Genomic DNA, 12952 nt, shown 5'->3' on the forward strand with positions numbered 1-12952 from the left:
ACATGTATTCCACAAAATCAGTGATGTGAGTGAACCTTCCATGAACTTTCTCTCCTCAGTTTTTTTTTTTTTTTTTACCAGTTCCAAAATCTTTAGGCCAAGGAGACAATCATAGGAAGCAGGGACATGTAAGACTAGTTGCACACCAACGTTGTATCATTCATGTTAGTTCTTGGGGCCAGGATGGCTCACTGGTGTCAGACCTTTCCCAATGAAGAATGCGCTGCAACTATTTACCTGTGAATGGTTCCCCCACCTGGGAACCAAAGCGTTTGCTTGCTTAAGTGCCTGTAGCACTTGTATTGTAGGCTCCTGTGTATGTTTCTGTATGTTAGGACAGTTCTGTTTTATCTAGGAGGGGTCATACTGGCTCTGAGGTCCTACGATATCTGCTCTGGCTAAAAGCCAGGTATAGAATCAAAAGCCTACATTGAATGTTCAGACACACTCAGAAATTCATCAGACACTTTATTTGCCTGAATAATGTTTTAAACCAGGATCATTTCAGATTTGGAAACCAAATGTCTGTAGTCGTATAGTGCTTTTTCAGAATTGTCCAAATATTTGCCAACCAAGTTTTAGCTTTATTTGGTCTTGTTTTTTAAAGCTCCTACTGGTAAGGTTATTGTTACATGGTTGTATGGTTTCTGGGTTATGTTTGGTGTCAGAACAGAATGTGTATATATATCTTTATAAACACTTAATCTAGAACTGTTAGTACTTTATCTTAAGCTCTTCAAAAATTAACAAAGATTTGCAGCAAATTGTAAGATGTGTGTGTGTGTGTGTATGATCGTATGCATATTTGGATAGTAATTTAGGATTCTTAATCTGCTTAACAACTCTTAAGGTATTCACCTTGGAATTAAATATTTTATTCTCAAACTTAAAAATGAAGAATTCTGATAAGCCGTGGTCTATGACTAAAATTTTTTAGGAATTCTGTATGGGTAGGGGTAATATTAATATGGAAACTAGATTACAGATGAGTATCATTTGAGGCTTTGCATACTACAGTGTACTATTTGACAATGACTGGCAATTTTTTTTGTTTTTTCTTTCCTTTGTTAGTTGCAGAATCCTATCACTTTGTGGTTAGATTTCAGTAAAGAATGTTAAAGAACAAGGTGCCTGGCTGGCTTAGTCAGTAGAGCATGTGACTCTTGATCTCAGAGTCCTGAGTTCGAGCCCCACATTGGGCATAGAGCTTACTTGCAAACAATGGTCCTCTTCTTCAATATTCTTTTTTTTTTTTTTTTTTTTTTTTTTAAGATTCTGTTTCTATGGTAAAGCTTGTATGTTGCTTGAAAAAGATGCAATTCGGGGCGCCTGGGTGGCTCAGTCGGTTAAGCGTCCGACTTCGGCTCAGGTCACGATCTCACTGTCCGTGGGTTCGAGCCCCGCATCGGGCTCTGTGCTGACTGCCCAGAGCCTGGAGCCTGTTTCAGATTCTGTGTCTCCCTCTCTCTCTGACCCTCCCCTGTTCATGCTCTGTCTCTTTCTGTCTCAAAAATAAATAAATGTTAAAAAAAAAAAAAATTAAAAAAAAAAAGAAAAAGATGCAATTCAGTGTTTAGGAGACTAGCTGTAATAAAGATGAATATTTGTGGCTCATTAGAAATGTGTGCATATCACATTCCCCATGTGAGGCTTATGAACAGTCATCTGACTGGCCAGGAGAGTAGTGGGCTCTCCAGGACCAAGTGCTTCCTCATGGCCCTCCAGGGTCATGACCTCCAGGTTGGGGGTGTGAGTGGCAGTGTCTGGAGTTTCTTCTGTTGGCTCAGTCTTTGGCTTGTTGCCCCCTTTTTGTTTGGCTCACATATTGTTGTTCACTATGGATATTGAGCTTTATCAAGTCTTTAGCAAATCTGGTCTCCCTGCACCATCTCCTCTATTGCTTCTCCAGAGGCTGTCACTATTTTATTTGCAGTTTTACTCAAATCTAACCACTTTGCATATGTGTCCAAATCAGGTTCTGCACATCATAAACTGGATGACATTCAAATAGTGATTTACTTTGCAAAAATATTTACCACAGTTCACTTTTAACTTAAAGGAACTCTTCAGGCTTGTTAGCAACGTCTTTCATTTAATTTGGGGTCAGGATAGATTCTCTGTCAAGTTGTCATTAATATGATGGGTTACATTTCCAAAAGCTTTTTTTAAATTTTTTATTCTAAAATTTTTTTTTTTCAACGTTTATTTATTTTTTGGGGGGAACAGAGAGAGAGACAGAGCATGAACGGGGGAGGGGCAGAGAGAGAGGGAGACACAGAATCAGAAACAGGCTCCAGGCTCTGAGCCATCAGCCCAGAGCCCGACGCGGGGCTCGAACTCACGGACCGCGAGATCGTAACCTGGCTGAAGTCGGACGCTTAACCGACTGCGCCACCCAGGCGCCCCTAAATTTTTTATTCTAAAAGCAATCCCATTTCAATAAAGAGTCCAGGTAACCCTTAAAATCAATCATACTGGATGTAGGGGCCCCTGGGTGGCGCAGTCAGTTAAGCGTCCGACTTCAGCCAGGTCACGATCTCGCGGTCCGTGAGTTCGAGCCCCGCGTCGGGCTCTGGGCTGATGGCTCAGAGCCTGGAGCCTGTTTCTGATTCTGTGTCTCCCTCTCTCTCTGCCCCTCCCCCGTTCATGCTCTGTCTCTCTCTGTTCCCCCCAAAAAATAAATAAACGTTGAAAAAAAAATACTGGATGTATTTTTTCCTCTAGTTTTTTTCCCCCGTTATAGTCTGGTGATCTACTTCTATTATTTTTCTGAATAAATCTTTAGTTAAGTACCCAGTTTTTGCCAAATAGTCATTATAATACCCCTTAGTTTTTGGAGGAAACAAAAAAAGGATTTAATGCATCTCTAGCGAGCTCCACACATTCCTAGGAATTACAGGGCAAGCCATCCCACTGGTTGCTTTTCTAGTCTGCATGTGAGGCTGATCTCAAAATTCGTGTTCAGGGTGAAGAACAAGGCTGTACAGACATTGTGGGGAAGGTAGCTAGAGAAGTTACTGGTTCCTTAATTGCCAGGAGAAGCATGTAAATCAGAGATTGGAATTGCTTCTCTTGGTTTTGTTGGGTTTAGAATATAGCTGCTATGGACCAAGCTTGTACCATTTGTGATGCTTTACAGCTTGGCTTTTTCTTGGATAGACAGACATATCTGGAACGCTTGCTGTGAGCCAGCTTGCAGAGGTGCAGAGATGAGTAGACATGGCTACAAACAACTATGGTGGGGGCTGTATGGGCTGTATTCATACATTGCAGTGGAAACATGGAAGGAAGGTGATTAACACCTGTGGGCAGGGGCAGGGAACCCTCCTCACGTGGAGAAGAAGCCAAAAAGGTGATCCAGACACCGGGAGTAATATGCTCAAAAGTATCGAGATGTGAGGGGAGGGTTATGGTGTGTTGGGGAATTCCAACTCTTCAGAGCAGAGGTTGGCAAACTACGACTCGTTTGCCACATCCAGCCTGCCACCTGCCTTTGTATGGCCTGTGAGCTAAGAATGTGTTTTACATTTTTAATTGTTGAAAAGGAATATTTCATGATACATGAAAATTATACGAAATTCAAATTTCAGCATCCATAAAGCTTTAATGGAACCCTCTCCTTATTGGTTTACGTATTGTTTATGGCTGCTTTTACGCTGCAAGATTCAGCAGTGTGACAGAGACCATATGTGGCACTCTCCTTGCTTGGCATTTCTGTTCCGTGTACTATAGGTTGCAGTGACAACAGTTATAACTTGACAGCGTTTCCAGTAATGGGTGTATCAGCATATCAAAATGTTTTATTTATTCTTTATTACCAGTGCCTACCAATTATGTCAGAACAAGAGGAAGAGAAAAATGGACGTTGAATGTCATGTCTTTAGGGCATAGTAGAGTGAATTATTTTGTTATCAAACTAGGTGGCAAAGCTGTCTTTAATAAAAGCTGTGCTGGGGTGCCTGGCTGGCTCAGTCAGTGGAGCATGCAACTCTTGATCTCCGGGTTGTGAGTTCGAGCCTCATGTTGGGTGTAGAAATTACTTTAAAAGAAAAAAAAAAAAAAAAAAAAGGCTGTGCTGAAAGGACCCATCCATTAACATTACCAGACTAAATAGTTGTCAAAATAATCCCAACTCATAGAAAGGCAATGGTCAGAAAAATTAGAAATTTTACACTTGATCTTAGCCAAAAGGCCGAGAAGCAATAGAAAAATTAGAAATTTTAAAGGGACTGAGTCACCTGGGTGGCTTAGTCAGCTAAGCATCGGGCTTCGGCTCAAGTCATGATCTCACAGTTCGTGAGTTTGAGCCCCACGTCAGGCTCTGTGCTGACAGCTTGGAGCCTGGAGCCTGCTTCAGAATCTGTGTCTTCCTCTATCTCTCCCTGCCCCTCCCCTGCTCACTCTGTCTCTCTCTCTCTCTCTCTCTCTCTGTCTCTCTCTCAAAAATAAATAAACATTAAAAAAAGAAATTTTAAAGGGACTGTTTCATCACAGCAGCATTTCTTCACAAAAATGAAAATGAGGCTACAACTGAAGTAAGTTTCCTGAGTGGCTCATTTATTAGCTAAGCAAGGGAAGCCATTTACCAATATTGAATTAATTAAATTGTGTTTGATTGCAGCAGCTGAAGAAATATGTCTAGAGAAAACAAACTTGTTTAAAAGTGTTAGCCTTTCGACAAGAACAATTTCTCAAAATGTTGAAGTCCTTGGGAGCAGTATTAGTAGTCAAAAAACAAGGCAAATGATTTCACGTGGTTTTCCTTGGCTCTAGATGAGTCAACAGATCCTACTGTTACTCTTGGTTTCTTCATGGAGTCAATGTCTCGTTTGAAGTGACTGAAGAATTAGCATCAATGAATAGTCTATTTAAAACAATGACAGCTGAGAATATTTTCAAAAAACTGAGGACAACCTGAAGTATGATCTGCTGATATCTGTTACAACTGATGGTGGTAAGAATATTGTGGAGCAGAAAAAAACCTCACTGGACAAATTTGCAAAGCTTATGAAATTGTAAGGTGTTTAAAGCCTGTGGTTGGTTATTCATTATATTATTCATCAGGTTCTTTGGGGAAAAATGCTTGAATCTATCATGTGTTACTGAACCATTAGAATCAGCAGTGAACTTCACTCCCTCTTGTGGACTTCACCATGATCAATTCCATGAATTTCTGTCAGAAAAAGAAACTGAATATTCTGATGCCCTACCACACAATAGTTTGATGGCTCAGCAGTGGTGAAGTTTTCTTGTAATTTTCTGAGTTCAGGGCTGACATCGAAACTTTCCTGAATGAGAAGAATCATTCTCAACTACTACTGAACACTGAATAGCTTTGGAAATTGGCTTTTGCTGCAGACTTGATAAGGTTTTTTAATGAATTCAACCTAAAATTACAGGGCAAACAGCTTGTTTGCAAACCTTAAATTGTAGTTCAGTCATTTCGACTACTAACGTTTGAGTCACGTCCAGTTACTTTATATACTTCCTGTGTACTGTCAGAAGTTGAAACAAAGGCAAGATCTACATTCCTACACAAAGGTCCTGTGGATATGATTTCTAAAGAAAAACTGCAGTTCTAACTGATTTTGCAGCTCGGTGTGAATGCAAAAGAAATTTCGTATTTCAAAATCCATTTACCTGTGCAACTAAGGAGTTTACACCAAACCTTCAAATGGAAGCGATTAAAAGGCAGATATCAAGACTCCAATATAATCCTACAAGTGTCTTCTAAGAGAAGGATATGCTCAATTAAAATCATGCTTGTGGAATGATAATGGCATTTGGCCATAACTATCTATGTGAAAAGACGTTTTCAAAGGTGAAATATATAAAATCTTATTACAGAACCTGCATTAGCAGAGGAACATTTATAACCAATTTGATGCAAGGGACCCTTAACTTTACAAATATTATTCCACCCACCCCCTAAAATCTGGTCTCATTAGACCTTTATTGTAGCCAACTATTATATTTTGAATTTCATAATAAAAACGGAAGTTTTGTTTTTTCTCTCGTTGCATTAGTTCATAATATCCTCTATTTGGCCTCTTGGCCTTCAGAGTCTAAAATACTTGCTATCTAGTCCTTTACAGAAAAAGTTCATTGATCCTGCTCTAGAGTCTGGTTGGTTGTTGGGGAAGGGAGCAGGTCAGAGGCAGTAGGCAGGTAGAGTCAGTGAGACCACAAACACACTGTTCTACAAGCAGTGGGGGACTAGATTTGGATTAGAACAGCAGCTCGTTTCTCCCCATTGCCTCTAAACTTACATTCTTTCTGTCACCTCTGATAGTTTTCGGTGTATTCAGATTAATTCTTCCTCACACTTCTCCCCAGAAGAGAGTGAAACACCCAAATTGATAAATCTATTAAATGAGAAAACTTGGAATAGGATTTAAAGTTTAGTTAGAAATTGAACTGGTAGCAGTTTAGCGCTTGATTCATCACCTCCTTTAGAGTGACATAACGTCTTGTTAATCCCTCATGTGCTATCATTTAGTGGGGCAAGTGATTAAATTTAGATTTCCAATAGCCTGCTTTTTTCTGTTATTTAGAATTTTGGAAAATGAAAATAATCCAGTAAGCCTTGGAAGTATTTGATTTTTAAAAAATTTTTAATGTTTATATTTGAGAGAGAGCACATGCACAAGCGGGGAAGGGGCAGAGAGGGAGACACAGAATCCGAAGCAGGCTCCAAACTCTGAGCTGTCAGCACAGAGCCCAGTGTGAGGCTCACATTCACTAACCAAGAGATCATGACCTGAGCCAAAGTCGGAGGCTTAACCGTCTGAGCCACTCAGGTGCCTCAGTATTTAATTTTTTTTTTTTTTTAAGTGGATACACATATTTGATTTTAAAAGATTTTAGGGGCACCTGAATGGTTCAGTTGGTTGAGCATCTAACTCTTGATCTCAGGTCATGATCTCAGGGTCGTGAGTTCAAGCCCTGCATTGGGCTCCATGCTGGGCGTGGAGCCTACTTAAAAAATAAAAATTGGGGTGCCTGGGTAGCTCAGTCAGTTGAGCGTCTGATTTTGTCTCAGGTCATGATCTCATGGTTTGTGAGTTCAAGTCCCACATCGGGCTTGCAACTGTCAGCATGGATCCCACTTCAGACCCTCTGCCCTCTTCTTTGCCCCTTTCCCACTCATGCTCTCCCAAAGATGAATAGACACTAAAAAATAACAAAAGCAAAAAAAAAAAAAAATTTTTTTTTTTAAATGAAAGCTTTTAGAGAAAAGAATAGTTGTGTAAAGCAGTTTAACAATATGGTAGATACATAATGATTAAATCTGTAAAAATACTGAGAGAAAACTTATTACCAAAAGGCTAACATTTTTATTGATGGGATTAAGGGCAATTTTTGCCTTTTCTCCACTTTCCAAATTTTTTGTAGGTGGGCATGTGACTTTCATCATATTTTTTTTTACATGTATAAATAAACCATAACTAGGATAATTAATGTGATGTCCTGAAAAGAAGTGAAAGCTAGCTTTTATTTAAGCTTAGTTCCCAGTTGGGCACATAGGAAGGCACTGTTTAGGAAAGGTGAAGCTCTGACCATTTGTGTGTCCCTCCAAGCTTTGTTGATCCTTCTACCAGTTGAAGGCATGACTTTGTCTCAGAGCTCTTACTTCCCCAAGGCCTGTGTGGTTTCTGGATTCATTCTGGCCGTAGTAGCAGCTCGTTGAGGCCTTGCAGTTAGGAACTATTCTATGTTACTGCTTTTACCCTTGAGTGGAGGTCTTCCTGGGAGGTGAGAGTGTGAAGAATTGAGTCTTGGGGCCTTGTACCCTCCTCAGAGCTTGGATGGGAGTGGGGGGAGTGAGTAGTTGGTGTGTCTGCCTTCCTCCGTTAGATCCCAGGACTTCTTGGGTTTCCTGAGAACCGGTTGAATTAAAGAGTAAATTTCAACATATTTCGTTTCTTAGATTTGTACTTTCAAACCTTTAAGATGAGATGGATTGGTACTTAACAGCGATAGTTATGCATTTCCACTGAAAATTTGTTTCATTTTAATCCATGAAAATAGAAAAGTGATCTCTAAGTGGTTTTCTCCTTGCTTTCTGAGTACTGCATTGCCGGTTAGCACAGGGTCAGAGTGGGAGAGGGAGAGTGGGAAGTTCTGACCAAACGTTTTAGTTCTTAGGTAGCAGGTAGTACAGTTCCATTAATGACTTTAGCAAAAGGTTAAAAATTTCTCTCCTCTGATTGTAGTTGGTTGAAGGTGGGCTCTCTGCCTGCACTAAATCTTGTCACTCAGCCCCTTCTCACGAGGGGCTTTTCTGCAGGAAACTGCCCTATCTGCTGAGTTACGGGTTTCCTGCAGTGTGATACTTTTCACGAGGGCATAGGATCAGGCTTTCCGCTCTCAATGCTTTGCCTGCTGGCAGCATCCCAAAGCTGTTGCTATTGTTTTGTGGGCTTTGCTCTTTCTGTGACCTCATTTCTTGTATTCATTCAGCAAACCGTACTTAGCTTTTACTTGCTGTCAAGGATTTTATAATCTAATAAAAAAATAGTACAGAAAAATACATACATTGTTAATATGCAATGCAGGATAAAGGCTACAAAAGTATCTAGAGAAAATGTTGGCAAAACAGAGAGTATAACTTAGCTGGGGATATGGGCAGAATGGGGAGGATAGGTGGAAGTCAAGGAGGGTGTCATGGAGGTGGTGACATCAGGTTTCTTACCATTGAATTCAACCTTGAAAGATTTCTACAGGTAAGGAAGGGAACATGAACAAAGGCAGGGAAATTAAAGATCTATTTGCAAGACACCAAGGACTCCAGTTTTAGCAGGGGAATGGAGAGTAATCAAGGGAACTATGCCTGGGAAAAAATATTGGGCCAGATGTATAGAGCTTGGAATGCCAGGCTGAATAGTTGGTGTTTATCCAGGGCTACTGGGGGAAACTAAAGGCTTTTAACAAAGTGAGAATTAAGTTTGTGCTCTCTGAAGAATATAATGAGTGCTGTGTAGCTTAACTTGGACAGGGGAGAGGCTGGGAGCAAAGAGACTAGTTTATTAAAAGGTACCAAGTCCCTGGCCTATGACTTAAAAGGTTATTTGTTGCTTCCGTATCTGTCCTCTGTGGCATCCCTGCCAGGCTGAGAGCCCTTGTGGAGCCGTGGCTTCTGTGTGTGACACTGTGGACATGACTGCCCCAAGCAAGCAGCCTTGCCAGGACTCTTTTCTCAAAGAGGACAGACTATGCCCAAAGTCAGGGTGACCACATCTTAGAGTCCTTCCCCTGGCTGCCTCCCTGGTTTTTCACTGAGGCACTGATATACCAAGCAGACAAGCACCACTCAGGGTTGCCAGATTAAGCAAATAAAAATACAGGATGTTAGACTGGAATTTCAGATAATGGATACATTTTTAGTACAACTATGCCCTGTGAAATAATTTGGTTTATCTGAAATACGATTTAGATGGGTGTCGTGTGTTTAATCTGACACTCCTAACCACCTTCACTCTTCTCTGCTCCTGGCCCTAGACTCTGCTTCCTCCTCTCCCATTTTCCATCTGTCACCTCCTGAGTTGGTCTCCTAGTGAGTCCAGAGTCAGATAGACTATGTGCTGTCCAGGAGGGATCAGCCTAGTCATTTGGAGGATGGGTGTCCCAACTTAGGGCCAGGTTTTGGGACATGTGTGCAGCATGAGGTGCCGCTTTCTGTCCAACCAGGCAGGAAGAAAGATCTTGTGTTCCAATGCCAAAAGGGACAGGAGAATGTCAGGCCCTCGGGAGACTTCCAGGTTTCTGCCTAGTGTCTCACAATGTCCCTGGGGCCCAGAGATGATGTCCCTGCAATTTGGGTCCTCCCACACCTCACCTTATCCTCCTTTCCCCTTTCCAGTTCCTGTCCCATCTACTCACATCCCACAAATGTGCCTGGAGCTCTTGGACCCAGACATCCTCTTTCTGAGCTCACACTTAGCCCTTTGCCTAAAACGCCCTGCCCACATTCTTCATCCACCAACACCTCCCCATTTCCCTTCCTCTGTCCCAGCCTGGGCCCCGTGCTCTGGGCTCCCAAAGAACCCTCAGCAAACCTCCTTCATAACCTTTTCCACACTTGATTGATTCTGCCTGTTACTTGTATGTCTCTCCCATAAAAGTATGGGCTGACAAGGACCTGGTTCTTCATTGGTGTCCCCAGTGCCTACCAGCATGCCTGTAGCAACTGGATGCTCATTAGATCTGTGCCAAATGAACAGCAGACTCTATTCCGAATTTTTACTGCCCCTTAAATCCTTGTTTGTGTTCCTCAGGGAGTACCCAGTTCCAGCTTCCCCTGGCCCAATACATACACCTGGACATATCACACTTCAAGGCTGAGTGGATTTTTCAGCACATTTTATTAAAGCATTAAAGAAAACCTATCTGGAAAATCTCAGCCCTCAACTTACCTGTCCCTACACCTTCCGTATGCCCAGACAAGGAAGGCCCCAGGTGTCCTGGCCTGAGCCAAAGACCTGGGCTGGACCCTCTCGCCTTCATCTGGTGCCTTCTAGCTTCAGGCGCTACTCCAGGCCTGGACAGTTGCTTCAGGTCAGGTTGTTCCTCACTCCATGCCCTCTTCTGCACACAGTCTTCTGTGCCTTCTGGAACCATCCTCCTCGCTGGCATCACATGCCCCTTATCAGGTCATTTATTGCCTGCATTGTTAGGGCTTGAGGGAACGAATAAAGAAAACTGCGCTGTCTGCCCCCAGTGCCCCCCCCCCCAGGTAGAGGCCCCCAAGCCTAAGAAACCCTTCACCTGGATACATAGAGTGAGCAAAGCACAGATGGATGGCATGTTCTTTCTGTAAGGGGGTAAGTGGGTCTGGGCCCCTCCACTGGGTAGTGCCTGGGAGGGTGACGTGTTGGGATGTCTTGGCCATTACATGAAAAGCAGAGGAGAGGGACAAAGGTTGGGAGGAGGCCCAAAGGACAGTGCCCCCGGATCCCCAGGTTAGGACGTAAACAGCCCCATCTGCTGCAGGTGCTCAGGTATGAGAGTACTGGGGGCAGGCAAGGCTGAGAGGGGGAGTCTCTTCAGATGCTGCTGTAAAAAGGAGCTCTTTCACAGACACCTGTGTAGCGCTAGGAAGTGTCTCTGAGAGAAGGTAGGCAGACAGGACAGTAATTTTCTGACTCAGTAGTTTAGAGGGAACACTCCGTGACTTGGGCTTTCAGCTTCAAAGCATCAGCCCCCCCAGCCCTCAACCTGGAGCCCCAGCCCCGCTCCTGGGACAGGTGAGATCTCCAGGGATCGGCAGGCAGACCTGGGCACAGAGGACCCTGCAGGAAGTTTGGGAGAGGCCCCCCTTGTTCTTGTTTGCAGCCCTTTGTCTGCGATCGGTGGTTTGGTCTTAGAAGCCTCAGAGAACTAAGCCACTGATTAAGCCCTCCGCTGGCAACCCGGCAGACAGCTGACTGCTGAGGGCCCTTGTAGCCTATGATTCCTGCTCTTCAGGCTGCCTTGGGACCTGGGTGCTGGGAAGGATCTGGACACTAAGGTCCACCCTTAGCTCTGGGCCTTTTTTTGGTGTCCTAATGGAACTAGCACCCCAGAGTAGGGCCCTCAGAGAACTTGGTGGCTAACTTGTTGCTGGGAAGCAGGGGTCTTAAGTCTCTGCTCCTGGCCCACCCTACGTGGGGGCTCTCCCTGCAGGTACCTGAAGGAATTCCGCACGGAGCAGTGCCCACTCTTTGTGCAACACAAATGCACTCAGCACCGGCCCTACACCTGCTTCCACTGGCACTTCGTGAACCAGCGACGTCGCCGGTCCATCCGCCGTCGGGACGGCACCTTCAACTACAGCCCCGACGTCTACTGCACCAAGTACGACGAGGCTACGGGCCTCTGCCCGGAGGGCGACGAGTGAGTGTCCCCCGCCTCTTTCCCCCTCAACCCTCCCCCCCCCCCCCCCGCCTGCCCTCAGAGAAGCCTCATGTCTCCTGGGTCAGGTGCCCTCAGAATAGGCCAGGCAGAGTCTGAGAAGCCAGCCATTAGGCTGCTTCTGGGGAGACTGCTGCATCGTGGCACACCTTCCTGTGGCCTGGACCTTGGCTCAGACCTTGCCATCCCCTGGGGGAGGCCCCTTCTTTACCCACTTTTCAGAAACCCTACACAGGCTTCTCTTCTGCTAAGCAGAAGTATAGAAAGGGCAAACCTGAGGACCTCACAGAGGGAACACTTGTTGACCCTGCTTGTTTGAACCTTGCAGAGGTGGTAATGGGAAGCACTGTCGGGGGTCTGTGGGTACAAATCACTGAACTGCCCCTGCACCACTTCTCCCAGAGGTCCAGGTCTTGTTCCCCCTCCTCCGGCCCCGGCCTAACATAGCACTGGGGCAGGAGAGGGTGTGCCCATGCTGTGAGCAGACTGTTTCTCTGTGGACCTCTGCGGATCCAGCCAGCACTTGCTGTCCCAGGAGTGTCCCCCCTCTGGAACTTCATTCAAGTCAGCCCAGGGCCCTGACCGTACTCAGTCTTTGAGAGGACTTGTGGGAGGACTTGCTGAGCAGGCTGAAGTGGGAATTCTGGGCCCTGAGGGCTACAGCATCCAACAGGTGGTGGGACGGTGGTTCTGTTACGTCAGCAGAGCTCACTGCTGCTGGCCTCCTCAACCTGCTATCCGTGCACCACCTGGGTGTTGGGGAAGGGCGGGGACGGATCTCCCAGGCTGTAGGGGCAAAGGTGAGTGAGCCCCCTCCCCCCAACGTTTCAGGTGCCCATTCCTGCACAGGACCACAGGGGACACTGAGCGCAGGTACCACTTGCGTTACTACAAAACTGGAATCTGTATCCACGAGACAGACTCAAAAGGCAACTGCACCAAAAACGGCCTGCACTGCGCTTTCGCCCACGGGCCCCATGACCTCCGCTCCCCTGTCTACGACATCAGGTGGGCTGATAGCTGTGGGCTGGGGTGGGGGCCTGGCTGGAGGCCTGGCTGC

General features: G+C 44.8%; 2 protein-coding genes and 1 long non-coding RNA gene across 7 annotated transcripts in view; 2 read left to right on the top strand and 1 right to left on the bottom strand.

Annotated features, from left to right (window-relative positions):
- Positions 1 to 12952, top strand: part of UNK (unk zinc finger) — a 33617-nt gene that overhangs the window by 8050 nt on the left and 12615 nt on the right. For all 5 annotated transcript variants that reach the window (XM_045489638.1, XM_045489637.1, XM_045489635.1 and 2 more), the window contains 2 exons: positions 11665 to 11874; positions 12724 to 12900. In XM_045489638.1, the coding sequence (XP_045345594.1) occupies positions 11665 to 11874; positions 12724 to 12900 (387 nt within the window). The remainder of the gene's footprint in view (positions 1 to 11664; positions 11875 to 12723; positions 12901 to 12952) is intronic.
- Positions 4363 to 6012, top strand: LOC123604023. The gene is made up of 2 exons (XR_006715182.1): positions 4363 to 4535; positions 4622 to 6012. It is a non-coding gene; the product is annotated as an uncharacterized LOC123604023 (long non-coding RNA).
- UNC13D (unc-13 homolog D) overlaps positions 7478 to 12952 on the bottom strand; it is a 33229-nt gene continuing 27754 nt past the window's right edge. The window contains exons 30-31 of the transcript XR_006715179.1: positions 10416 to 10678; positions 7478 to 8506 (exon numbers count right to left, since the gene is read on the bottom strand). The gene's annotated coding sequence lies outside the window, so the exon portion shown is untranslated. The remainder of the gene's footprint in view (positions 8507 to 10415; positions 10679 to 12952) is intronic.

Source organism: Leopardus geoffroyi, chromosome E1 (genome assembly GCF_018350155.1).
Source record: "Leopardus geoffroyi isolate Oge1 chromosome E1, O.geoffroyi_Oge1_pat1.0, whole genome shotgun sequence".
Lineage (NCBI taxonomy): Eukaryota > Metazoa > Chordata > Mammalia > Carnivora > Felidae > Leopardus > Leopardus geoffroyi.